This window comes from Branchiostoma belcheri, unplaced genomic scaffold (genome assembly GCF_001625305.1).
Source record: "Branchiostoma belcheri isolate BF01 breed outbred unplaced genomic scaffold, Haploidv18h27 scaffold144, whole genome shotgun sequence".
NCBI classification, from domain to species: domain Eukaryota; kingdom Metazoa; phylum Chordata; class Leptocardii; order Amphioxiformes; family Branchiostomatidae; genus Branchiostoma; species Branchiostoma belcheri.
This window is the reverse complement of record NW_017802869.1, coordinates 543,832-571,815: the sequence shown is the minus strand read 5'-3', so window position 1 is coordinate 571,815 and position 27,984 is coordinate 543,832. Positions and strand designations below refer to the sequence as shown.

The 27,984-nt window shown below is 43.4% G+C and overlaps 1 protein-coding gene across 1 annotated transcript in view; it reads left to right on the top strand.

The window, feature by feature from the left end:
* Positions 1 to 27,984, top strand: part of LOC109464955 (regulating synaptic membrane exocytosis protein 2-like) — a 59,014-nt gene that overhangs the window by 22,980 nt on the left and 8,050 nt on the right. The window contains exon 3 of the mRNA XM_019762074.1: positions 21,443 to 21,610. Coding sequence (XP_019617633.1) covers positions 21,443 to 21,610 — 168 coding nt within the window. The remainder of the gene's footprint in view (positions 1 to 21,442; positions 21,611 to 27,984) is intronic.

Genomic DNA, 27,984 nt, shown 5'->3' with positions numbered 1-27,984 from the left:
CGACGCCGGCAGCGATACGCTAGATAAACGTTAGGATGTGGCGCGACTCAAAATACGACTCGCGGCGGCCTCAATTCATCAACGGCCGTGAAAACTGAACCTCCGAGCGGATCAAATGATGTAAACTGTATCTTTGTTAAACATTTGTTTGACCCTTTGCCACTTCAATGGAAAGCGGCCTTCAGGTAAAGATAAGCTTCTTATGAATGAAGAATGATACCAGAAAGGACAATCTGACAACGCCTGACTAGAAAAGTAACATTTGCAAAGCAAATGCATAGTGTTTACCTTCGCATATGGTCTGCTCAAACACATTCATATATATGGCGACCCGAGTCTAACCCCTCCTACTATAAAATTGCAACATTATGTAACCCAACACCAGTTACCATGGGGACAGACGTCAACAAATCAGGTTATTGGCCAGGTCAGAGGTCAGTGTTCGGAGAAGAAGAAGAAGAAACGTAGCAAAAAACAATATGTTTTCCTTCGGTAAACATAAAAAGACGCCAGAAACAAGCCGAAGCCTAAATCTCTGCTTGGGGAGTACGTCAAATCATCATTGACATTGCCCACCTGCCTACGTGCTCAGACCAAGTTATTATCATTTCTCAGCCCACAAATTATCATTTCTCACGATCTAAAATAGAATGACCAGGATTCTCACAAACGATACCACCCGGCCTGGCGGTTCTAACTTAGGCCATATTGATTTGATTATATGTAAGACATCATCTGAGAACCCCAAAATTGATGCGAGCGTGCGAATAAAAAAAGTTTGGCCAATGGCATGTATTTGGCAGGATCATGTATTTGGCTGATTTTTTAAACGGCCGAAAATGCGCGCGCGGATGTCATCCACATAATCAAATCAACATGGCCTTGTCTCAGATTGAAGCTTGCAGCCCACCGAGGCAGGCAGTCAGGCGGCATATTCATGAGTTCAACTCCAGATCCACAGATCTAACGCGAGCGGGTCGTTCTTTATCTTGTTTCGGCAACATTAACACCGTCTGAGATGAGATGAACTGCCAGAAAGCTGGAGAAAGATACTCATCTCTCCATTATAAGGCTTATAGTGATAACGTATTTTCAAGCCTGCCCTCAGCACATTAAAACCAGTAGCTAAGTACGAATTGCTTAGGCAGATTAAAACCTGTATGAGGGCCTGCAAGGGGGGGGGGGGTCCCGACAACGCTCTACGCTGAATTCGGAAACCTCTCGTTTACGCTTTACGATAAATTCCAAGTGGCTACAACGCATTACGTTGAATTAAAACGTCCGATTACGCTCTACGTAAAAGGGCTTGCGGGCCCCCCTGTATGTGTTACTTAAGTACGACATTCTAAAACATACATTTTGACACAAGGTTCGAGCTACCTGTTAATTCTACGTACTACTGTCGACATCTTTGCTTGGTTATCACTGTAAGCCCCCCTCCCCCACTCACAGATATTCACAGATGCACACAATAAACCGTGGAGAACAACTCACTAACTCACCGTGTCAAGCTCGCTCAGAAACTTCTGATGACTTTTTGTCTCCATTTCTCTCTGTCCTCCATCGCTGCAGGCAATACGTAGGTTTAGGTTCATTCCACTGTCGGCTTTAGGTTGCTTACTGCAAGTCAAGTGTGGTCTTCCGCGACTTCTGTTTCCATGACTCGGGTTCCACAGTAAGAGTTTGTGTACCTCCTCATCCTTTTTCCTGCAACAGTACTGGCCCACAAAACGTAGTCTCCTTTGACGTATTGTTTCAGCAATCGGCGGTATGTTCTTATATCAAGCTCATGGCTTGAAATTTGTTGTCTCCCTAAAATGTTAACTTGTCAGCATTCTACTGTTTGAGCCATTCAGGGCCATTCAGCTGTACCTCCATATTTGTTTTTGTGGAGAACAAAGTAGAACTAATTTCCATACGTTAGCTGCTGCGGGACAGTTCATTTATCACCCTGTAGGGGTTGGCAGTAATTTCCATATGTTAGCTACTGCGGGACCGTCCATTTATCACCCTGTGGGGGTCGGCAGCTTGGCGCGCGATTTGATTTGTTTAATGCTGAAACAGATCGTCACTTTTGACCAGTGGCGCTGCGCCTTAAGAAGGCAGTATGCTAACCACACAGGATCAATGGAAGTGAGCGCGGCGGGTGATATTTCAGCCACGGGGCGGGTCACATGTAGTGCGTTACAAAAGAGAGAAAGTATTGTAACAGATAGCAACGCCTAACGCGCATCATGCCATACGCCGTTTACGTTCATATTCCTGTAGTAATACTAGTAGTCTCTTAAAATAGACTTGATTGTATTGATCACATAGTTATTGATGCTATACATTGTACCATGTACAACTGTCGAGAATTAAATTTCATTCCTTCTACAGCAGATCAGACATTGTTCCCACTAACAACTTTACAAAGGGAGGCTGAAGCTTGTTTCGGTTTGTGCTCTGGTTTCACGTCGGGCTTGGCTCAGCCGAGCTGACATCTTCAACCTTTCATGGCGCGACCTCCGGTAACCCACATAGGCGCACGACCCCCCGCGAAGTCTGGGAGACGCTTTTAGGATTAGTCGCACACCTTTGAGCCTCCCTGTGATCCAAGGACCCCACAAACAGACTTCGCTAAGACCTGCATGCCATAACAACGGGACATATACGAGTAGTGGGTATAGCGGGGCTTTTAAAATCTCTGGGAAAATATTTGCAAGCACGTAGCGAATAGCTTTACGGCTTCAAGTACTTCCTAGAACCATAAGGCACGCCTGTAGGAGCTGTAGGACCCAAGTACTTGTACTGATGCTGTAATATCAGGGCCCATGGCGAATACGCTCTGAAGCTAGTTAATGGCTGCTATAACAGACCCTGTAGAGCGGGAATTGCTATATTTAGTACCGGCGTGCCGGAAGGGAGGCATTTGCAAGAGTTAGAAGCGAAGAAGTGCCTTTCCAATTGTTGGTTAATATTATCGGCTGTAATACCGATGTCGTATTTCCGGTTATTACGTTTACCGAAGGAAAACATATTGCTTTTGCTCAGTTTCTTCTTCTTCTCCAAACAGTGACCTCTGACCTGGCCAATGACCTGATTTATTGACGTCGGTCACCATGGTAACTGGTGTTGGGTTACATAATGTTGCAATTTTATATGTGTCAGTGTTACATATTAAGTTGATGGATCTTAACGTAATCCATAAAAAGGTGTGGCCTAAGAGTTCCCCACAACCCAGGACCCACCTGGATGGAACAACCTGAATTTAGAAATCCGTACTCTTTCGTATCCAAAATTTCGTTCAAATCTTTTCAAATCGGTACGTCCTGTAAAGTTAAACTATTTTAGCTTTGGTTCTCGTTATTCCTGTATTCTCATTACCCGACTTCGTCTGGGCACCTGCAGCTTGAATCACAGTCTTTATACCCGAGGTCTTGTTACAAGTCCATCCTGTAGCTGCGGGTGTCCATATGAAACGATTGCTCATTATTTATTGCACTGCCCTATATACACCTACCAGCGCTTAGTCCTTTTTGGCAAGCTTTCATGCATACTTGGTAATATTGTTGATTTAAACACTCTTTCTGATAATTCCATACAATATTTAGTTCTTCGCGGTAGTTTCCTTTGTTCGTATGGCACCAACTGCAAAATAATGTTAGCCGTACAAAATTATATATTAGAAACAAAAAGATTCTAACTGTATGTGTTTTCTGGGATGGGAGGATTGTTACTCACGCGTGGTCTCATGTATTTTTAAATGTCTTGTAAAATATTTTTCTTTTATTGTAAAAGTGGCTGCGAGAATATAAGTTGTACCTAACTTGAGTTCGCAGTCACTTAGTCCATGTATTTTCATTTGTAATTCTCATTGAGCTTCTGAATAAAAAAAACAAAAAAACAACCCAGGACCCGCCTGTAGCTCCGCAGATCTGCTGTGATAGATGGTCTGGCTGTGCGGATACATCACCGGATAGATTTTCCGGCCGGGGAGATAAATCATGTACAGAATGAATAACACAAAACGGTCCGGGGTGGGAATAACTTTGCAAAGGTCTCGCATTATTTCTGGCAACTGCTGCAGCTACTATAGCTGGTAGCGTGTTACAGAACCACAAGGATGCAGGAATTAGACTACTTTCCAAGCAGAGGTTTGGGTTTTGGGTGTATTTTTAGCGTGTTTTTAGGCTTTTTTATCGGGGTTTTTCTTTTGCACTGAATTTTTCCCCACCAAACCCAACAAAATTCAGTGCAAAAGAGACACCCCGATAAAAAAGCTGAAAAACACGCTAAAATACCCCCAAAACCCAAACCTCTGCTTGGAGAGTAGAATTAGACAACATTTCGTGGCAAATATTTAGACAATATATGAAGATAATTAAACTGTTCTCCAACTCAAAATTTCTGGTGAGTTAATTTTGTTTTAATTGGATAACTAAAAGTTTAAGTTTCTTCATGTATTTTACCAGCTCAGATGAACTTTCACGCTTGATTTAGACACTGTAATTTGTATTCTATATGCTTATCCAGGCTGTCGCATTGGTGAGGGCATATGAAGGAATTTCCTTCGATGACGTACTTTTAACTCAGACCGATGATGGAAAAATCCACAAACGCGCCCGATAATTACTTTACAGCCTTGCTGATGAACATGACATTGACCGTCACACATCTCAGGATGATTGCTTACATTGACCGTCACACATGTCAGAGTAATGGCTAACATTATGGTGGGGTCGTGTGGCGTAACGTGCTCGATTCGGAACCAAGAGGTCCCGGGTTCGAGTCCTGACATGCCACCGATCTTGTGCCCTTGGGAAAGGCACTTTCCTTGCTGAACTGAAGGGAAAATGAGTTTTTCCTGTCCTGTATTTGTCCTCTGCGTTGGTGGCGACATAAAATAAGTTTGCTTGTTTGTTTGTTTGTTTTTTTGTTTGTTTTTTGTTTGTTTATTGTTTATTTAACCAGAGAACATATTTCCCTGGGGGCGGTTTTCAATGTACCCTGGGGGCAATCCCCAAACACAATAAAATGATAACAATATAATACAACATAAAGTAATCACTGAAGAAAACTTATGTACAATCAATGGACTAATTAAAATAAAGCAACTTAAGCACGAACTTAAGTAACAGAAGAATAAGCGGTCCAAAATAGGCATACATCAAATAATATCAAGTCAATCATACAGAAATAAACATAAAGAATAAGTGAAATAAAGAAAATTTGCATATCAATATACAATTGACATAACTTGTCTAGTGATGAAATGTTGGAATATAAAAAAAAATTGCTAACATGGACCGTCACACATCCCAAGCTGATTGCTGTCCCAGTATTTATCCCATTCCCGATTGCCACCGTCCCCTACTTACCAACATGGCAAGTTTGGGCACCCAGCCAGCTCCTGGCATCAGTAATATATGTCATGTCTATCGGTGGTGATATGTCATACATGCAGAACTATCGGTGGTCCTGCCTGCCACACCCAACCGCAAAATCCGCGGGAATGACCCGAACCTCGTCCAATGTCGTGTTCTTCAATGTCACGCAATGTTCTATTGAGGCCTTGGCAATGAAAATGGACAATGTCTGTTGTTCATAGAGTTATGACGAGTCACATACATGGACCACAGGGTTGATTCTAGTTGTCTGTTTTCCGGCTCAATGTCGTGCAGATTTGTCAAAAACCGCTCCTACCAGTTCCAGAACAAGCCGCCAGGGGGCCCAAACCCATGTCACCTCTTCCTCAGCCCAAGGGCTATCTACCATCCAAAATTGATGACCCTAGCATGTCCAGATCAAGAGATATAAAAAAACGGAAGTTCTGCTGCAGTATCAACAAAAGCCGCCAGGGGGCTAAGTTTCATGACAACGCATATTAATCTTCTTGAGTTATGCTGCTCACAAACCAACAAACGGACAGACAAACAGACAGACGGACAATCGCTACTGAAAACATAACCTTCTTGCAGCAGGTAATTAATGTTGTCATGTTGTAGAATTCCGTCCTACCATGTATATTGCCTGTTTGGTCAGTGAACTATGTGTCCGGTACCCGACCAGGCTACACACACAGCTAACCCGGTACCATTGCCTAATTGGTTTGTTATGACGGTTAAGCACTCCGTTCCAGACGTGTAACCGGAGGCATGTCTGGCAGAAGTGCCGGTATGTTTGGTAATGACTGTTGTAGAACGCTCGGAGTAGGATATTGTATTCATAAATCTCTTGGGCATGAGCAGCATGTATGTATCAAATGCCTGCATGGGTTTCCAGTGTTAATAACCTGTTTTGATACTGACATATTTCACGTGTGAAACAGCATGAAATTTTAATGAAAACCATCTCTCTCCTAAACCGCCTGTGTTAAAACTTGGCACCGCTACAGTACGGGTCTTAAGCCACGGTACGGACGGAAACGTCGCCATTACACGTTTTGCTACGCGAGTTTATTCCATGGATGGTGTTAATGCAAGCATGACTGCTTTCCTGGACTTCCCTTTATGGAAACGATAGGAAACAGTTGTCTCTAGTCTAGAAGCCAGTGTCACTGAGATGAAAAAAATGCAGTATGACACACATGTACACACAGATATACAGACACAGACACACACACAGACACACACACACACACACACACACACACACACACATAGTACACTCACACGCGCGCGCACACACACACACACACACACACACACACTCTCTCTCTCTCTCTATATATATATATATATATGTCACACTCACACACACATACACATCTCTGAGCAACATGGAACAGCCACCACCACACGACTATGATATATTCTCGCCCCCAAACATAACTGCCATGACCCCCAGCAACGAAAGTTCCTAGCAGGCAGGGAATTGAATAACAAGTAACGCCGGAACCTTAAGTGTGGGTTATCCGTCTGCAGCATAAATCCCCCCCCCCCCTCAGATTGCTCTCTGTAGAACGTCTGCTGCTTCTGCCAAGCACCATCACCATTCCGCCTGCGGAACTCCGGCAGAAAGGCCAAACCGAATCGATTAAAAGCCGCCCACGAAAGGATTGTTATCGACAAAAAGGTGTGAATGCTCCATAGTCAAAGCCAACTGAGGGTTCCCTGTGGCCAAAAGTACCTTTCTATGGCTACTGCTGCCAAAATGCCGCAAACGCGTAACGGCTTCCAATAGTACAACATCGGCAACACCACGGAAAGAAAGCAAATGCCAGAAGTATGTACCTTTAGCATTGATTGGCAATAAGAATCAGACTTTAAAACATGGTGAAAAAAACTTAGAAAAAATCACATATTTTACGATCAACAGTGGAATTGCATCCCAAACGTACCGTTAGGTGCGAACATGTAACGTTAGGGGGTGTGTTCCGTTATGTACGCATATGTAACTTTAGGCGTTATGTTCCGTTACGTACTATTATGCATTATGTAACGTTAGAGGTGTTCCCAACGGGTCTGACTATCAGCCCAGAGTTTATGGCTTCATCCCCACAAGAGAAACCTGCCATGCGGCTATTCCCGGTGACCTGTGACCTGCAGTGTTATACCCGGAAGTTGGTAACTTGGCGTGACCGGAAATCTCCCGCCAGTGACGCAAATGGTAATAATGACCTTTAACCCGACCATTGGGCTGGAAGGGGAAACGCAGGGCAGTCTAAATCGCCTCCTAACACGGCGGCTTGCAAATCGGTTTTCTGGCCGGGGATGTGTCACGGTTAGTTGGTCACTGGCATTAAGACTGGAATGTGTTTGATGTATCTCGTTGGGCAGTTTCTTTTGGGTGTATTCAGTTCCCAGGGGTGTATAACGTGTTAGATATTACGGGTTATGAAATAGGTATGGACATCTCCTCAACCAGCAACTAGTTATACTGTCGCACGACGCATGCAGTTTTACACAGAATACCAGTTTGGCAGTTTTACACAGAATACCAGTTTGGCAGTTTTACACAGAATACCAGTTTGGCAGTTTTACACAGAATACCAGTTTGGCAGTTTTACACTGAATACCAGTTTGGCAGTTTTACACAGAATACCAGTTTGGCAGTTTTACACAGGATACCAGTTTGGCAACACAATGTGTCACTACAACAAAAGATGGCCCAGTAAATTAAAAGGTATCCATGGGTTCAATCAAAATTTGATCACTAAATGAACAAAAATCCTGGAATGGTAAATACGTAATACGTTTGAGCCCTCTAATAGTATTACAACAAGACAGAAAACAAACTTACCAGAGATTTCAAACTTGTGCGCCTCTCGTGCAACTTCAGCAGTTTCCATTCCCGATTTCCACTCCATCACGGAAGCATAAAGCGGCGATGTGTCCGCCCACCGGTCCGCACGGCTGAACACGGAACGTGCGGCTCTGGTGTTTCTCCTGTCCCAATAACTGTGCTACAGAATACACCAGGGAAACAGACAAACAGTTAGGCACTGTCAAGGCTGTGGACACTCTGTTATCCCTGTAATTGTGCTAAAGAATGCTGCACATATGACAGAGGGAGATAGTAAAGGTACTGTCAAGGCTGTGGGCACTGTTATCCCTGTAATTGCACTACAGAATACACCTGCGACATAGGCATGCAGTAAGTACTGTCAATTGCAAGCCTGTGGACACTCTGTTATTCCTGTAATTGTGCTAAATAATGCACATATGACATAGGGAGATAATAAGTAATGCCAAGGCTGCGAATACCATTTTACCATTCCTATGATTGTGCCGGAATATACAACTGATGTATACACACCGTAATGTACTGCCAAGGCTGTAGATAATTTGCTATTTCTATAAGCCAAGACCTAAACCTCTGCTTGGAGAGTACCCCAGAATACACCTGAGACATAGTCAGTAACATATTGCCAAGGCTGTAGATACTTTACTATTCTTACGTACACGGAACTACAGAATGCACATGAGACATAGTCAGACAGTAACGTACTGCCAATGGCTGCCGGTACTTTACTATCCCTACAATTTTGCTTGAGAATACACATGGGACACAGTAACGTACTGCCAAGGCTGCGAGTACCTTGGCATTCCTATAATTATACAGAATACACCTGAGACAATGTCAGTAACGTATTGCCAAGGCTTTAGATGCTTTGTTGTTCCTATAATTGTGCTACAAAATACACATGAGACAGTAACGCACTGCCAAGGCTACTGGTACTTACATGGAACTACAGAATACACCTGGGACATAGACAGACGGTAACGTACTGCCAAGACTGCCAACAATCTGCTATTCTCTTAAATGTGCTACATGAATACACAAGGGACACAGTAACGTACTGCCAAGGCTGCCGGTACTTTACTATTCCTACAACTGTGCTATAGAATGCACCTGAGACATATTCAGTAACGTACTGCCAAGGCTGTAGATATTTTGCTATTCCTACAATTTTGCTAAAGAATACACCTGGGACATAGGAAAATAGTAAGTACTGCCAAAGCTGCGAATACCTTGGCATTCCTATAATCCTACAGAATATACCTGAGACATAGTCAGTAACGCACTGCCAAGGCTGTAGATACTTTACTATTCCTACAATTATGGTACAACAGAATACACCTGGGACATAGACGGACAGTAACGCATTGCCAAGGCTGTAGATACTTTACTATTCCTACAATTATGGTACAACAGAACACACCTGGGACATAGAAAGGTAGTAAGCACTGCCAAAGCTGCGAATACCTTGGCATTCTTATAGGCCTATAGGACTACACAATACACCTGAGACATAGTCAGTAACGCATTGCCAAGGCTGTAGATGACTATAATTGTGCTACACAATACACATGGGACAGTGAGGTACTGCCAAGGCTGTAGGTACTTTACTATTTCTATACTTGTGCCGGAGAATACACCTGGGACATAGACAGACAGTAACGCACTGCCAAGGCTGCCGGTTCTTTACTATTCCTACAATTTTGCCTTAGAATACACATGGGACATAGTCAGTAACGCATTGCCAAGGCTGCGAATACTTTACTATTCCCACGTACATGGAACTACAGAATACACCTGAGACATAATAAATGTTTTTTTTTTTTAATTGTCCAAACAGTACCCGTGCAGTCGCAGCCTTTATACGGCTGAATTGGTGCAGGGTATCACATAATAATCAATACAAATCACAACAATTACAACAATCAAATAATACAAATAATACACATATTTGTTCCACAATCATTTTTGTGGAACTGTCGCAAGGGTCTGTGCGGCTGCCATTCGGCGCCACAAGGTGACCTCAATACGACTTTCCCCAACCGAAGTTAGGTACCCATTCACACCTGGGTGGAGTGAGGAAATTCGTGTAAAGTGCCTTTCCCAAGGGCACAACGTCGGGGCGCATGTTCAGACGTGTCCCGGGTACGACTCGGAATCGAACCCGGGTCTCCCGGTTCACAGTCGATTGCTCTAACCACTACACCACCCGACGCCACATAGTCAGTAACGTACTGCCAAGGCTGCCAACAATCTGCTATTCCCATAAATGTGCTACAGAATACACATGGGAAACAGTAACGCATTGCCAAGGCTGTAGCTAAATTTGCTATCCCTACAATTATGCTACAGAATACACCTGGGACAAAGGCAGACAGTAACGCACTGCCAAGGCTGTAGCTACTTTACTATTCCTACAATTTTGCTTGAGAATACACCTGAGACATAGAAACGTACTGCCAAGGCTGCCGGTTTTTTATTTACTATTCCTGTCCTGCCTCGGCAGCTTTATTGGTACAGAAGCAATCCCGGCTTCATTCCGCGCAGAAACGACTGACTGCACAAATAACGCTATGATGGACGGCCCGAAGCCCCGGATGGACGGCCCGAGCCCCGGACGCTCACCCCGGCAATTGTAGATAGTGGCCGGTGAATCAGCACCTCTTGGGGCATCCATCATGGCGGGTTGATTTGCCCTGGAGGGTGGAAACTGGCCCCTCTGGATGGTTGTATGTTTCATCAGGACACGTTAGGCGTGGGACGGCTGAAGTTTTTTTATTCCAACATATAACTAAATGTTTGTTTTTATACCATGTTTCTTCTGTTTCTGCAATTGGCCCTCGGGCAAGAATTTGCAATAAACAATTATTTATAACCACAAGACGTGGTGACGGCACACTCAGGTTTTTTTCAACTTACATTAATGCCGCCACCAACACAGGGGACAATACAATACTCATCTTTACCTGAGCGAAGAGATGAAAGTCGTGTAAAGTGCCTTTCCCAAGGGTCGGTGGCATGTCAGGACTCGAACCCGGAACCTCTTGGTGTGTGTGGCGTAGCTGCAGGTTTCACTATGAGCAGGAAACGTTGCCAGTTAGTCGACCGTGAACAGATGCCACGTCTGCCCATCCTTCTCAATGAGCTACCAGACCCGGCACCATCCAGACCTGTTGGAGTAACAGCAGGAAAAACAAAAAATTGTACAGATCTTCAGTTTTAACATTCTCTGTTTTACACGTGAAAGAAAGAAATCATGGCATGGCATGGAAGGTTTTCAAGGATGATGTATAATACTAGCGGATATCTATCAAATATCTATCTATATTTATCTATCTCATTATCTCTGTCTATAGACGAAGTAATGAACCCCATTGGTGCATTTTATGACCTTATATGGTATGGTCTTTATATGAATGCAAAATCTCGAGAGGATTTATTGATGACCGTAACTTTAAAGACTAAAAACATACTCCACGCCATAACCACTCCAACTACCCACCAAGTCGTTTGGATACTATACAACGTTGCAACATGTTTGGTAACGATAACGTTTTAAAGGTAAAGCAGCCGCCTGTAGTCGCTATTTGTTATAGTTTGTTGGCCAGTAGATACCCAGTTTATCACTGTAGCCGCGAGATCAGATCAGCGAACATTGGAACGCCCTGTGAGTCAGAATGGACGCCATTTAATCATAGCGGACCGCAATCAGATACTATTGTACTGTGCAGGGCATTTCAACCGTCTACAACCCCAGCAGCGTCACTAGCGCTGAATGGCGATCGTCAAACCAGGTCAGGGAGGGCCTGAATGGGGTTTGAGCAAGCGCCTCACGTCAAAGAGGGTCTGAATGAGGTATATGTAAGAGCCTCATACCAAGGAGGGCCTGAATGGGGTACCAGAAAGAGGCTAATGTCAGAGAGGGTCTGGATGGGGTATGAGTAAGCACCTCTTGTCAAAGAGGGTCTGGATAGGGTATGAGTGAGCACCTCATGTCAAAGAGGGCATGAATGGGGTATGAGTAGGAGCCTTAACATCGCTCACCACATGGCATTAACTACACACGGATCTTACTGCTACAGATACCTGCATACAATATATCTCACATCACGTAAGTCTAGAACTCCCGAGTATTACGGGCATTAGGAGTTATCAGACATCTGTCACTATGGAAGGTCCCAGTGGGTGTCTCGGTGCAGCGGAAATTACTGGTGCGTTTCCCCGCGTGTTGCTGAGTATTACCGCCTTATCGCCGGCGTGCAAACCTTCCCGATCATTACGGACTGGGACAGACATTAGCGATCGGAGATTCTCCTGATGCAAATCTGTCCACAAAACGGGCCGGGAAAGTTCCCCGGGGACCAGTATAGATGCAGAGTCAGCAACTTTTATGGGCTAAAATCCTTTGCTGATAATCATGTTTTGTCATTTCTAAAAGGAAACTTTTGAATGGTGTACAACTTCAATCTTTGTACATTTCAATAAACATAGCAGGAATACATGTACGGAATACGTTGTACACCTGAATTGCGTTGATATTGAATCTGAACAATGCACATAGTGTAGCTACAACTACTACAGTTTGTAGTAAAGTACTGTTTGTGACTACACAAACTGAAGTACAGGTACACAAATTGTGTTAGCCTCCGTAGCAGGCTTATAGAACTGGGGGTTTGGTGGTCTTCGGCTGTTTTCTGATTAGCCCAGTTCTAAAAAAACGAGGTTAATTCAACCAGGCCGGCTATGTTGTCTATATGCAATCACAAAATAGCACATAAAAGCTCCGAAAGACCCTGAAGACCCCCAAAACTCCAAGTTTTTGGCATGCTGTGGAGGCTAAAATTGTGTAGACTGTAGAACTGTGCGACGCTTGGAAGTGGCTTAAATCGCGCCCAGACCCGTAGCGGTTTGCCGATCGGCACCGACACTGATGAAGAGGTTTTTAAATTGTTCAGCACTTCCGGGATGCCCCAGGGGCAGAGCGTTAGCAGTAACCTCCGCTAACGCTTCTGCTGACAGATTAGTTCATTTACCCTAATGTCCCCGCCCATCAATATTACATGCCGATGAGTCGGCTGTGTGAGGATTTGTCCCGAGATTTCAACCGGTTAAAATTAACTCAGTTCATCATATAAGACTATCACAGCAGGGGCTTCATCTTTGTTTTTAGTGCCTAAAACAGATGCATCTTAGTACAAGACAGATGCGCATTTTACGTGCGAGGAAAGCGCGATGTTTGAACAATTTCCTGCGGAAGGATTTGCGGTTCATGAGGTGGAAAGAGTTGACCCAGATAACTGCGACAAATCACCGTTAGACAGTAATAAATGAGCAATGATGGGCCTCAGGAGACAATGGCCTACTTTTGATGCAGTAGACAACAAGGAAAAAAACATCAATACAGCTTATACAACTGCATACATCAATATATGGCCTCCTTCAGTCAATATTGACCATGGTAAAATCCTAATTGATATCAGGCTTAGCTACTAAAATTTCGGCTGTACATCACCACCAATACAACCCATCTTACACAACATAACAACGTACGTTCACACATCATAACAACTCATATTGGTATGCGAGGTACCAATCGGTTTTATTCGTGAAAAACAGCCTCCTTCTTTTCTTTCAAGTTTCTTTAATTCTTTAATGTTGTTTTGTCGCACTAACGAATTATCATAAACAACGTAACGTTACTATAAACAAAATTTCGCGCCATTTTGTACTGACAGGAACCTCCACCATTGACCAAATCCACTATCACAGGATATTGTACTCTGTTGCTCTTAAGCTTCGATTCTGTGGAATATTGTACTTTGTTGCTCTTAAGCTTCGATTCTGTGGAATATTGTACTTTGTTGCTCTTAAGCTTCGATTCTGTGGAATATTGTACTTTGTTGCTCTTAAGCTTCGATTCTGTGGAATATTGTACTTTGTTGCTCTTAAGATTCGATTCTGTGGCACGTAACAGAATCCCAAGATCCACTCCTGCTCTAAGAGTGAGGCACATTCGGCTGATCCCTGAAACATCCGGAGATGCGGGTTCCATACGGAATGTCAGTTTGAATCGCTTTGCCCCCGTTGAAGACATGATCCTGTAAACTTCGCAAACGCAAAAGATTTTTTCCCGGCAGAGACAAATTTTCTCCCGCCCGGCCGGGATTTGAGAAGTAGTTATTACTGAGGGCCTGCAAGGGGGGGTCCCGACAATGCTCTACGCTGAATTCGGAAACCTGTCGATTACGCTTTACGATAAATTCCAAGTGGCTACAACGCATTACGTAGAATTAAAATGTCGAATACGCTCTACGCAAAAAAATATTAGAGCGGTCCGTCTACGCTCTACGTAGAATTAAAACGGCCGATTACGCTCTACCGAAAAGGGCTTGCGGGCCCCCATTAATAAGGTGGCTGAAGACATGATCCTTGTAAACTTCGGACTCAGTCGCCCCCGATTCTTACCCCACAGAGACAAAGTTTCGGGATTTGAGAAGTGGTTATTAATAAGGTGGAGGGACCAGAGGTGAGCGTCTGTCGGGAAGAGATAAGGCGGTTCGTGAGAAGTGGGTGGGAGGAAGTAGCGTCAAGATTGATGTTTCTTTAGGACCGCGCCTTGTGCCGCTTCTGTTGTGTCCCAAACAGTACCTTGTCCCAAACCCTGCCTTGGGCAAATCTACATTCTGGGACATGCGGGGACTGTCCCAAACCGTGCCTGACCGAGCACAGTAAGTTCTGGCGGCGACGGGTGCAGAGGTGAGCGTCTGCCGGGAAGAGATAAGGCGGGTTGTGAGAAGTGGGTGGGAGGAAGTCCCGGCAGGCATAGCGGGGAGTGACGCTCCTTTTTCTTTTCCAATTTCTTATTGCATTTGACAAAAGAAAACATAACACAAACAGAAAAAGGACAGTTTTTTTAATATCCCAACATTGTGACATCACACTTAAGTTATATCAACTTATTTTATTTACGTGGGTGGGAGAAAGTCCCGTCAGGCATGGCGGGGAGTGACGCTCCTTTTTCTTTTCCAAGTTCTTATTGCATTTCACAAAAGGATACATAACACAAACAGAAAAAAAGACATAGAACTAGTAAAGAACTAAATTATAAATAAAGAAATTAGCCACGGATATATGAATGGAACATAAAAGTCCCGTCAGGCATAGCGGGGAGTGACGCTCCTTTTTATTTTCCACTTTCTTATTGCATTTTACAAAAGGAAACATAAACAGAAGAAAAGGCACAGTTCAAGTACTAAAAAAAATGCATTAGCCACGGATCCAGAAATAGGATGTAAAGGTGGAAAATAAACTAATCATTTTTTTCCTAATTTCTTATTGCATTTCACAAAAGGAAACACAACCCAAACAGATGAACGGACACAGTTCAAGAACTAATGAAGACATGAGCCACGGATCCATGAATAGAACAAGCAGGTGGAAAATAGATTAACTAGAACGTAAGAATAAGTACAATTAATATCTAACATACAACATGTAAAGAAATTGATTGACGCTGCTCCAGGACCCGCGTTTTGCCGCTCCTTCCCGCCTGACGCGAGTTATCGCCCCAGGACAGAGCCGCGCTGACAGGCGAGTGGGAAGGTGTAACGCGTTTATAAGCAAACGTCGGAACACGACTCGGTACAGATAGGAGCATGGACTAATTTAGTAAAGAATCCCCCAGCGTGTCTAGGGGACATTTGAACAAATGGGAGCCTGTAGATTCCTTCAGACTCGGTAACACTATCATAACCCCCACCCCCACAAGGATTCCTGTGGTGTTTCCCATTGGCTTCGGTTAATGCATCGGTTGCGCCCCCTATCTCTCCATCGCATAACCGCATGCAGCCACATGATTTTGCCGCCGGCGTCCGTGCGGCTTATTGATCCTGCCTGAACAGGAAATGAAGACCGAAGGAAGGCAGGCTGCAGTATTAGAAATGTTATCGTCGTTATTCTGAAGTTAATTATAAACTCCCCACCATCTGCATATAGAGTGAAAAGGCCCATACATCAGACTACTTGTCTATAGAGGTACATAATATGTAATAATTTGATTTGTAATAAATAAGTAATGCATGATTATGCAAGTAATGGTACCAAAACCAAATCAGTTTATATTTTAAAGGGCAATGCGCGCGTTTAGGTCTTCTCAATCTTTCATCAACGATATACTACATCCACAAATATTTACATTAGGGCACATACGGTAATGCCCCAGTCCGAGGCCGTCTGGACCAGGTGGTTTCCTGACACCATAAAAGGAAGTGAACCTAAATCCCGCCGTTTTGTGGCTGAGGGTATTTCTTTAACGTGCGTGGGGCGTGGCTCTCCCCAAACACGGGACCTCCATTTAACGTCCTATCCGAGGGACGTCCCTAACTGAAGCCAGGTACTCATTTACACCTGAGCGAAGTGAGGAAAGTCGTGTAAAGTGCCTTTCCCAAGGGCACAAGATCAGTGACATCGGGCAGGATTCGAACCCGCGACATCTTGGTCCTGAGCCGAACACGCTACCGCTACGCCACGACACCATAAAAGGAAGTAAACCTAAATCCCGCCGTTTTGAGGCTGAGGGACGGTCCGGTGGCATTTCCGCTGGGCAGGAATATCGGCAGAACAGTAAAACCGGCCGATTAATTATGGCCGAGCTGTCGCCCTTAATGCTGGTTTGCGGGCATTTATAAGTGTTATTTGTGACAGTGGCTAGACGGACAATTGATTGTCGCCATGCAACTTTTAAGGTACACATTTACAGGAATACACCAAAAAGCAGTTACTCAAGCAACTGGATATGATTTTGGAAACGGTCAGACGTTTCAGCTAGTATCCACTAACTTTCGTCAGTAACTGAGAGACCAGAGGAGAAATGCAGGTTTATAAGCACTAGCTATTGATTGATATGAAATAAGTGAAGACAATTTTACAGGAATACACTTCCTCTGGCCCTACCGCCGTCCATTATATAACTTTGCCCAATTGTAGCCAATCGGTGACATACATGATCTTTCTGGATACATATATTTTTAATGGTGCAGCAGGGCGAAAATGGACACGGCTAACCGTTAGACAATAAAAGGCTGGTATTGCTCAGTAATTGGCCTCCGATGTGCAGTTGGTGGATTATATAATTTATAAAATGGCCAATGAAACCGGCGAGGCTTAAACAATTGGCACGGTTTGTATAATTTGTCCATTCATACTGTCTCATATCCTGAATCATACTGAATCTATCGAACTAGGCGTCGGGAAAGGTCAAAATGGAATGAACTGGAAACACTTTCGCAAAGGACACTGACAAAAGGCAGTCTGACCGTTTTCAAAATCATATCCAGTTGCTTGAGTAACTGCTTTTTGGCGTATCTTATTACCTGGATGTCTAACCTTCATCGACGTACTTTTACAAAGATTTGAAACGTTACAGTTGAGTTGAGCCTGGTGATCATTCCGGGTTTCGTGAGCTAGGACCGCTTTACATTCGATGGTAACTTACGCTTTTTGAGCTGGATCCTGTCATCACTCAAGATGTACATGGCTAAAACATTGACTTCTTTCTCATCTTGGATCACAGCAAGGTCGACCTTTGACGCCTGGTGGCGCTATAGTAACGCTTTCAGCGCCTGGGCTTTGGATGTTTGGCTTTTATCAGCATGAGGCTTGTGATGTGAATATCCTAGGTATTTATCATGTGGGTTTAAGTGATACACAAATAGTGTAGATAAACAGTGAAATATCGTCAAATCTGACCATGATCCACTGAGCGCTTGACCGAGCACTGTTCTTGTTTGAAGTTAAACCATATGCAATAAATTCAACTTGAAGACTATATATAATATCAACATCTATTTCAGTCGAAAACGTTATCTTTGGACAATTATGATCCCCCTGTATGTGTCTATCATATTGATTTCTATGTAATACTTAAAGTGCCCTTCTGTGGTTTAAAAATAGGACAAAGGCGAGGACCGCCAAATCCCTGACTCAATCAGTGCCTTTCTGGGAATATGGTTCACGTGGATTTCTGTTTAACATTGCAGTAGATTATTATCACAAAACCCACTCATTATGCAGAATTCATTATCCACTGCCTTCAAAGAAGAAGTCAAACCTTATAATAGCTAGGCGTAGTAGTAGAAGTATAGGTTTTTCTAGACAATAGTTGTCTGTCTCCTATTATGGTATTGTATCGAATAGTATCTTTGACTGTAAAAGCAATTAGCCTTCGGGCATGATTTTGAAAATAAAGATATATTATTGTAAATATTTCTATCAACAAATTCCCATGTTCACAAGTACTTAGAATTGACACAGTATTTCATCTACTGCGCAAATTTAATCTGCGGCCGTCTGAGTGACTAAATTTGTGTCCGTCGAGGGTAGAAAACACACGCCGTTAGGCAACACTAATGTAATTTGTTGGTTCTCGCATTCACCTCTTCATTTTTTTCTAAATGATTCTGGTTCTGAATCAACACAAAAATGCTCATATTTTGCGCCCCACAGTTGAGGATAGTCTTTTTCTTCCTATTTGTTACAGTTTTTCCATCCGTCAATGCAGTTGTTTCGGTTAAGAGTTAAAAATTCAATGTTTAAATATTAACCCAGCCTTTTGTATTGACTTCATGACTTCTACCGTAGCATTTGGGACTGTAATAGGACGGCTAGACCTATTTTCATTTTACTTTTTTTCGCCCTGTCGCTTCATTTTTTTTTCTGAAAAAAAAAAAAACCGGAGAACCAACAAATTAAATTGGTGAGGCCTTAATAAAGTCCCGAGTGACTCCGAATAATCTAGTCTTCAAATTCATTTCTTTACATTTTCGTCTTTTTTGTTTGATTTTGGCATTGGCATTGGCATCGTTTTCCAATGCTTTTTTTAACTTACGGTATATATTTGCTCATTTTGTTTGTTTTGTACGATTTACAGTATAGTTGAAGACTTTTTTTTAAACTGTCGAAAATTCATGCGCGCGTGGGTGTCATCCATATAATCAAATCAACATGGCCTAATAAAGTCCCCGATGACTCCGTCGCGCGGTGCCCTGTGGGAATACTGCCACCTGCTGCTGTGTTTGCCGCTGTTATCAGCTACATGGTTCAGTGTAGCGAAAATTAAGGGCCCTACAAGCGTGTCAACAAATCACTCCCGGCTACTCCGCTACCGCGCGAGGGGTTTGTTTACTTCCAACGCAATCCGTGCCGCCATTTGGGTCTAGAGCAGGGACTTGGGTGGTTGAAGCTATAGATATTTCTGTCCTATTCAAGAGGGTATAGAAGGGAGTTGAGTTATTAAGACTATTGAGGGCAATAATGTGGTCGGTCGATGGGTGGCACAGGGATTAAACGGAACCGCATGTGTTTCTTCATGTTTCATCCCGCGGATATATCCTCAATACTTAGGTAGGTAATTCAGTTCTGTATATCATTCATTTCTGTATTCAAGGGTTAGGTGTAACACGTCATTCGGTGTGATGTAGCAAGCTGCCGCCGCGCCGCGTGCCTGCGAAGCTGGTGTGTTTCGCCGAAGAGCGGTTATACCGACTATACCGATACATATCGTTCCAATCCGCGGATATATCCGTAGGTACTTAGGTAGGTGATGAGTTCTATGCCCATTAGTACAGCCACACGCTCGGCATCCTGACGATAGTTTCCAAGCAGATCCTATTGTGACAAAATACAGTATCAAATTGGTCAGGCAGTATCCATTCGCCAGAGAGTGTCAATGGGTGGCGTATGGACCCTTTCTGGCCAATGGATACTGTCTGGCCAATTTGATCCTGTCATTTGCCACCCTAGGATCTGCTTGGAGATTATATCCTATGTACGAACTACTACCAGGTGATTGAGCTCTGTGCCCATTAGTATCGCCACATGCCCGGCATCTCTGACCAGTCTAGTTGATGAAGTCCCAAAGTCACGTCGGCAGCGCGGCTATTGATAGCGCGTTAACGGCGCCCGGGGGACCTGATGTGATTTACGTGCGATGCTGCGATCCAATTCCGGCCCGGGGCTCATTGCACTGCTTGCCGTGTTGATGTTGCTCTCTATCATACCAGATTAAGGTATATAAATTGAACTATAACCACCACGCTGCTGACCAGCGGCTTTCGTTGTTTGTCTGCTTGCTTACGACATGAAATGCCTTAAAACATTGTTGTCTGTTTTCCTACCTACACAGATCTTAGTATTGTCGTGCTTTGTGTTGTATTGAAATGTATTGTTTTTGCATTTGCTATGTACGTTTTGACGAGAGCTGTAATGATGTTTACTTTTTCCCGGTCCTTTTTAAATTAATATGAATGGATCATAAAAAGATAAAACGTTGTCCTTTAGTTCATCTAACATCAGATGTAGCATGTTGCTAATGTTGATGCGCCGTATATATAGATGATGACAGTGTGTTAGATATAGGATGATGTTAACGTGTAGTACATTATTCCCGCCCGTAGTCAGGCCGTGGCAATGCCGGAACCGCAGCTGCGGGACGGCCGCGTTAATTTTCTCCCGCCGGTTCCATCCTCCCAGAATAAATTATAACATTTTGGGCTCGGATCCTGATTCCCAGAGCAGAGTTCTCGCTACCCGCCATGATCAGTACAAGTCATTCCGTCTGATTCCCACAGAAAACTCAGAACCTAGTCTCTACCTGTCTAACTACGCTGGGTATATATAACAGGAGAATGTTTGCCAGGGGAGTAAACTTGGCCGCCTTTATTTATCTATTTCTGTCATTTTTATACAGGGTGGCCTATTAACCTTAACCTGCGATTGCACTTCTTTTCAATGGGGCCCTGTTTTACACAGCAAAACACAACAGTCACATACAAACAATAGAACTAGGATACAACAAATAATGATAATGGCAATGATAATAGATAGGGGGTTGACTGGCCGCGCAGTTCTTCATATCGGAGGGAAAGAAACAACCTTCCGCGGCCGGACTCCCCTTGTCAATTTTTCTCTCCTTTCTGCCGAATTCTACGATCCGTTTTCCCGTAGAAATGCCTGGAGGAGACTATTGTAGTCAGAACCATCCCGTTATCATGCGCACAGATTCCCGTGACGTAGCGTGATCCTGTGCACATGTTTATATAGGCCGGTGTCATCCCGTGTATTATATATAAATGATGTTCGGGTAAGCATCCGGAGGTGACCCGCAGGTGTTTACAGCGATACTGACGATGATGTTTCCCGCGGTTTGTTGTTGCTGCTGTAGGAGGGGGAATGGTTGTGTCAGATGTGCCAGAAGCGCCGCCATCTTGCGCTGAGCTCGGGAGCCTGGTACCAGAGCCACAAGCCGACCTCGCCCAGCCGCGGTGCTGGAGGCAGCTTCACCCGCAGCAGCAGCATAGAGGCGGACCCCAGCGCCACGCAACACAAGCCGGTGAGTACAGAACAATTTATCTATTTATTCATTTCACCATTAGATACCTGGGACACGACATGGTTACATTTATTTTAGTCAAGCAACAAAGAGTATTATCTCCCAGCGCCACGCAGCTCGTGAGTACATACATTAATGTAGCAATCTCTCAGCTGCTTTGGGTGGCTACAAAACTGTAGCAAATAAATAATTGCACGACTGTAGCAAATAAATATTGACAAGACAGTAGCGAATTGGCCAGGTAGACCCCAGCGAAACGCAACACAAGACAGTGAGTACATGTTTATATAAATTATAACCAAGCTTTGGGGGGCTACAAAACTGTAGCAAATAGATATGCTCATCTCCCGGCGCAACGCAACACAGGACAGTGAGTACTAACAATCTATCCATCTATTTATTACATCTTAAGACAACTGGCTTGCCCGTACAGCTTTTCTTCGCTGATTTCCAATGGACGACAAAACGACACAACATGTAAAACCAAGATACATAGACATTAAATATAACTGAGAAGCATCATCTCCGAGCACAGCTTTGTGGGGCAACAAGACTAGCAAATATCTATAAGACTATAGCGAGTAAATATTGTCATATTGTCAAGACTGTATCGAATTGGCAAGACAGTATGGATTGGCAACAAAGTATCATATTGGCTAGAGAGTATCATATTGATTAATTGACAAGACAGTATCATATCGGCAACAGAGTAGCGAATTGGCAATACAGTTAAAATTTTTATCCACTGATGAAAGAAAGAGATACCGGTACAACAGGAAAGCCCCTTTAAAACGCGCCAATAATACCAGCCAAAGCATGAACCTCTGCGTGTAGAGTACGCAGCCATCTTCCCTACCTCTGTACCCCGTTCTGTACCTCACTACTGACTCCGTGCGCTGACCCAGGTGATAATTGCCATTGACACGCCATTATGGACACAAATATAACCCATCAATACAGTCGCGTTCCCGTAATTCAATTTTACCCAAACCTCAACATCTGTATGGTCAAACGGTACAATTTATGCAGAGAAGAAAACATAAAACATTAGATTTTACCCAACGTGTATTCTGCTTAGTAGGCGGGGTGCATTATATAATATGTAGGTCGGACCTATGAGGGATGCATTCAATTGTGCCCATATATCATGGCAGGGGACTAGGTGCGTGTTTGGCGCTCAGCCAGGCGTTAACACAACCCAACCATTGTGTAGCTTGTAGTAAATATCACTCATAATAAAAGACTGTTTTGTTATTAGAAAAATGCCAAAATTATCTCTTGATGTTTAGTATTTAGGGTGTTGATTTTCATATCATGGCAGGGGGACTAGGTGCGTGTTTGGCGCGTAGCCAGGCGTTAACACAACCGAAAAAAACGTTAGTGGGTAATTTGTAGTAAATATCACACATAATAAAAGGCTGTTTTGTTATGAGAAAAATGCCGTAACTCATTATTAGCCCTACTTGGTTGTATACTATATTATCTCTTGATGTTTAATATTTAGGGTGTTGATTTTCATATCATGGCAGGGGGACTAGGTGCGTGTTTGGCGCGTAGCCAGGCGTTAACACAACCGAAACAACGTTAGTGGCCTATTTGTAGTAAATATCTCACATAATAAAAGCCTGTTTTGTTATTAGAAAAAATGCCGAAAACTCAAGATTAGCCCTACTTGGTTGTATAATGTATTATCTCTTGATGTTTAGTATTTAGACTGTTAATTTTCTTTCACTTAATACCCTTTTCGTTTTGTACTATGTTCAATAGTCCTTGCCATACATTGTACCATGTACAACTGACGTGCAATTAAGTTCTTCATAATAATGTTGACACCTATAAACCGTACTTCAGGTTCGTGCTTCTTTATATATAATGAATGAAGAAGACCTTTATTGTACATTTTGTCCCACCGGGCTAAGCACAGGCCATATGATTACAATCATATACACATACATGTAACTGTTACGTGTATATATAAACGTCTAATGCATTGTAGCCTTTTCGACCTCCTCTCGCGTCTTAGTAATTGTATAAATGTATGAAGCTGTGTAATTATTAAGAGTAGGTTTATAGCAAATGTGCGCTTTTATAGCCCATTATATACAGGGCAACCGGATACGAGAAACGCATAACAATAATGTTCGTCCGCTACATTCACCAAGTGATCAGTGAGCTATATATAGCGACATAAACGTTAGATCTATTGTCGCCACAGATAGACCGGAAATAAACTGTAGATGCTGGGATCAGAGGCGCGTGATTTCAGTTCATTTGTTGTGAATAAATCCTGGTCTCGCTCCGGAGTTCGCCCATAAAGCTGTGACCTTCACGATGCCGGTGTTTCACCTCATTATAATAACCGGCCAGTCATTATAATCCCCAGAGGGTCTGTTGGGGTACTCCTAGCCAGGCGGCAGTCATTATAATCCCTAGAGGGTCTGTTGGGGTATTCCTAGGGGGTCTATTGAAGTATTCCTATGGGGTCTGTTGGGATTGAAATAGCACCTATGGTTTCACCTATGGCGTGTTGAAAGGTCTTCGTCAATTAAGGCCTTTTTACAACAAACAGAACGCGCGTACGTATATAGGCGTTTTGGATTTTTGTTACACAATATCTGCGTGGGATTTTGTAGTTTTTATAGTACAGTGGGTTCCACTTATTTGTATTTCTTATAAATGTATATATCGGGTTATCGTATAGAATTCTAAAACACTAAATCATTTACCATTCACTCAATTGAAGGTTTTAGAATATTTATTCAGCCTAAGTCTACTGGCCTCTCTCTGTATGTATATCTATAATATGTATCTATACATACATATATAATATATAAGTTATAGCAATCTGTATGTATATCTATGATATCTATAATATATAAGTTATAGCAATCTGTATATATATCTATGGTATCTATAATATATAAGTAACTTATAGCAATCGCGAAGCTTAGAAAGGGCATAGCCTTTCCGAAAGGTCAAGCAAAAGAGTGCATTGCTACATTTTTGACAGGTGAAATTGAGACAGTGGTGAACGCGTTTTGACAGGCGAAAGAATCTTACGATTGATCAGAAACATAAAATACTTGGAGGGAAAAGGCGGACGCTCGTTTCTGGGCATTACTAGATTCAATCGTACAACAAATCTGCGAACAAAGTACATGTGTGGTTAGACTGGACTCGACAATTTGTACGTTTTTTGTTTTCATTATTATTTATTACTGTTATTTGTTAGTTACTGTTTATATTTTATCATCATTGCCATTATCATTATTTATTGTATACTATCTTTATTGCTTTATGTGACTGTTGTATTTTGTTGTGTAATACAGGGCCCCATTGAAAAGCAGTGATATCACTGAACGGGCCACCACGTTTAAATGACAGAAAATAAATAATTGAAATTAATAAGACATATGTAGTGACAGTTTGTTAAATCGGAATTTTCCGCATTTCCAGCCCCGTGTCCCATCCGATTGATCGAGCTCACACTAACACTAACCACTTCCCTGCGCTACTTTCTAGCTGATTAACCTACACCCATCGCGGTTCTGCCGTATGGAATACCGATGGTCCTTTTGATTATCGTCATAACGCAGACATCAATAGTAATTCCCGCCGGTCGTCTGAGGCATTACTATAGAAAAGGCAACCGAAAAACGCTTGGAAAATGAATTATTCAATAATTTCCGCCGAATCGGGGTGATTTCTCCCGATTGCGCGTCACTGTCGCGTTACTGTACGTTATTGTCGCGTTAATGTCGCGTCACTGTTCGTTAGTGTCGCGTCACTGTCGCGGTACTGCCACGTTAGTGTCGCACTAGTGTCGCGTAACTGTCGCACTAGTGTCGTGTTACTGTCGCACTAGTGTCGCGGTACTGTCGCGGTACAGTCGCACTATATAGTGTCGCGTTAGTGAAGCGTGACGGGTGATTATCAGGTCCGGGGGTTTCATGTAACCTGTTCTGGCTATGACGGAACTAAAAAAAAGGTTCCATCATAGCCAGCTTAGTAAAGTATTTTTGGCATTTCAAACACATCATACCTTTTCCGCCCTTGTCATGACAATCAGCCTTTCTTCTTCACGAGACATTTCTCCAGTCGCACCGTGGATTAGCCACAGTCCCGGGAGAACCGGACTGATGTAGCAATGCCATGTAACAGCCTAATGTAGCAATCCAAGACCGCAGCAAGGGCGACATTAGCATTCCGCGAAGGACCTGTCGCTAATCCGTAAAATAAACTGGGAAGGTTTGCGACCCGAGAATCCCCCAACCTCATCCCCCATCCATTATAGCATTACTGTATCGGCAGGTAGGGGTCGGGGTGGGGCGCCGGTCTCTTAGCAACGGCGGTCTCCTAGCAACGGGACACACGGGGATTCGGGGTAGGGCGCCGGTCTCTTAGCAACGCCGGTCCCTTAGCAACGCCGGTCTCTTAGCAACGCCGGTCTCTTAGCAACGGGATTCAGGGTGGGGCGCCGGTCTCTTAGCAACGGCGGTGTCTTAGCAACGGTGGTCTCTTAGCAACGGCGGTCTCTTAGCAACAGCGGTCTCTTAGCAACACCGGTTTCTTAGCAAAGGGACACAGTTGTCAGACAAGCAGGTTTATAAGCAGGCACTATTGATTGATACAAACAATATTTCGTACTTATAAAGGTGCTTTTCTGACAACTCTCCAGTGTCACTGACGAAAATTTTAGACGCTACCTGAAGCCGTTTCTAAAATCATATCCAGTTGCTTGAGTTTTTTGCGTCTCGTATTACCTCTAACTTTCACCGACGAACACGTTAGACAATTCTATAAAACCCAGTATGAGAACTCCCACCCACCCGGAGGCCTGCACAGGAGGCTACGGCTGAATAATGCCCCGTGCGGGAACTGTCGTGTCGGGACTCCCCAGTGGGTACAGACTATCCATCCTGCCGGATTGAAAACTTATCGATCGCTGCTAAAGGGGAAAAGGTCATTAGCAGATTGGCTTTCCAACATGGCGTCACGAGAACAGGTCACCGGAAAATCACGTTACAGACGGGTGATCGTGTCGTGTCCTTATGGCGGGTCGGAAGATCAGGCTACAATAGAGTGGGACTTTATTCCAACACACATTTCAACGTTTTACTATGATTACTACCAACACAGATGAACTTTCATGCTAAATAGAGTAAAACTTTCCCTCCAAACCCGTGTTTAATACTGTATGACGTAACAAGCTGAGGGGGCCACAACTTACGTCACTTCTTTCCTACCCCAAGAGCTATCTACTAACCAAAATTCGTGACCCTAGCATGTCCAGGTCAAGAGATAGTAAAACCAAAAGTTCTCCTGCAGTACCAACGAAAGCCGCCAGAGGACCAAAAATCTAATCATTTCTAGGTCTCAGCAAGACCTACCCACGTCTCAATTTTCATGACAATGCATACTAAGCTTCTTTAGTTATATTGTTAACAAACAGACAAGCAACACGGACAAACACTACTGAAAACACAACCTTATTTGGGAAGGTAATAAGAGAGGTTGGTATAATCGCCTTTCGGTGTAACACACCAGCTTCGCAGGCACGCGGCGCGGCGGCAGCTGACCTAACCCTTGAACATCTAACTCTAGACATTATTTAAAGCTATCCAATGACAATGCCCCTACTGTACTTAGTGACAGCAAGTTCCACTCTGCAATAGTTCTAGGAAAGAATGAATTCTTGAACACCTCAATTCTTGGTTGATAACTCTGGTACTTGAAGGCATGGCTATTTCTTGTTCTTTTCTGGGCTGGTACTTAGTAGTTAGGACGTCCACCAGTTTATTGTGTAACGTAATAAGAGAGGTTGGCACCTTGGAAAGGGAAGTTGTATGGAGATCGATCTTGTGGCCTGTCGGTTAATCCTGTCTTGTCCTTATGGCAAGTCGGAAAAGTTGGCAACAATTATAAGTTTACTGCAAATTCCTGCCCAAGAGGTAACTGCAAGTAACAAAGATAAAAGAACATAGAAACAGAGTACAAAATAACTTCAAAATCTACATAATATAAGGTCATTGTCTAAACCTATAGCTATGTCTAAAACTATGTCTGAGGGGTTTGAGTGAAACTTTCCCCCACACCCGCGTTGTATATTGTATAACGTAATAAGAGAGTTTGGCACGTTAGAAAGAGAACCTGTACTAAGATCGATCTTGCGGGCTGCCTGCACGCAGAGTTAACTTATGACGAGTCGGAAAAGTAGGCGACAACAGTAAAATTTCTCCCCCACCCGTGTTGTATATTGTGTAACGTAATAAGAGAGTTTGGCACGTTAGAAAGGGAAGCTGTACGCAGATCGATCTTGCGGCTGCCGACACGCAGAGTCTTTATAACGGCGCGTGACCTCATCCGTCAACGGT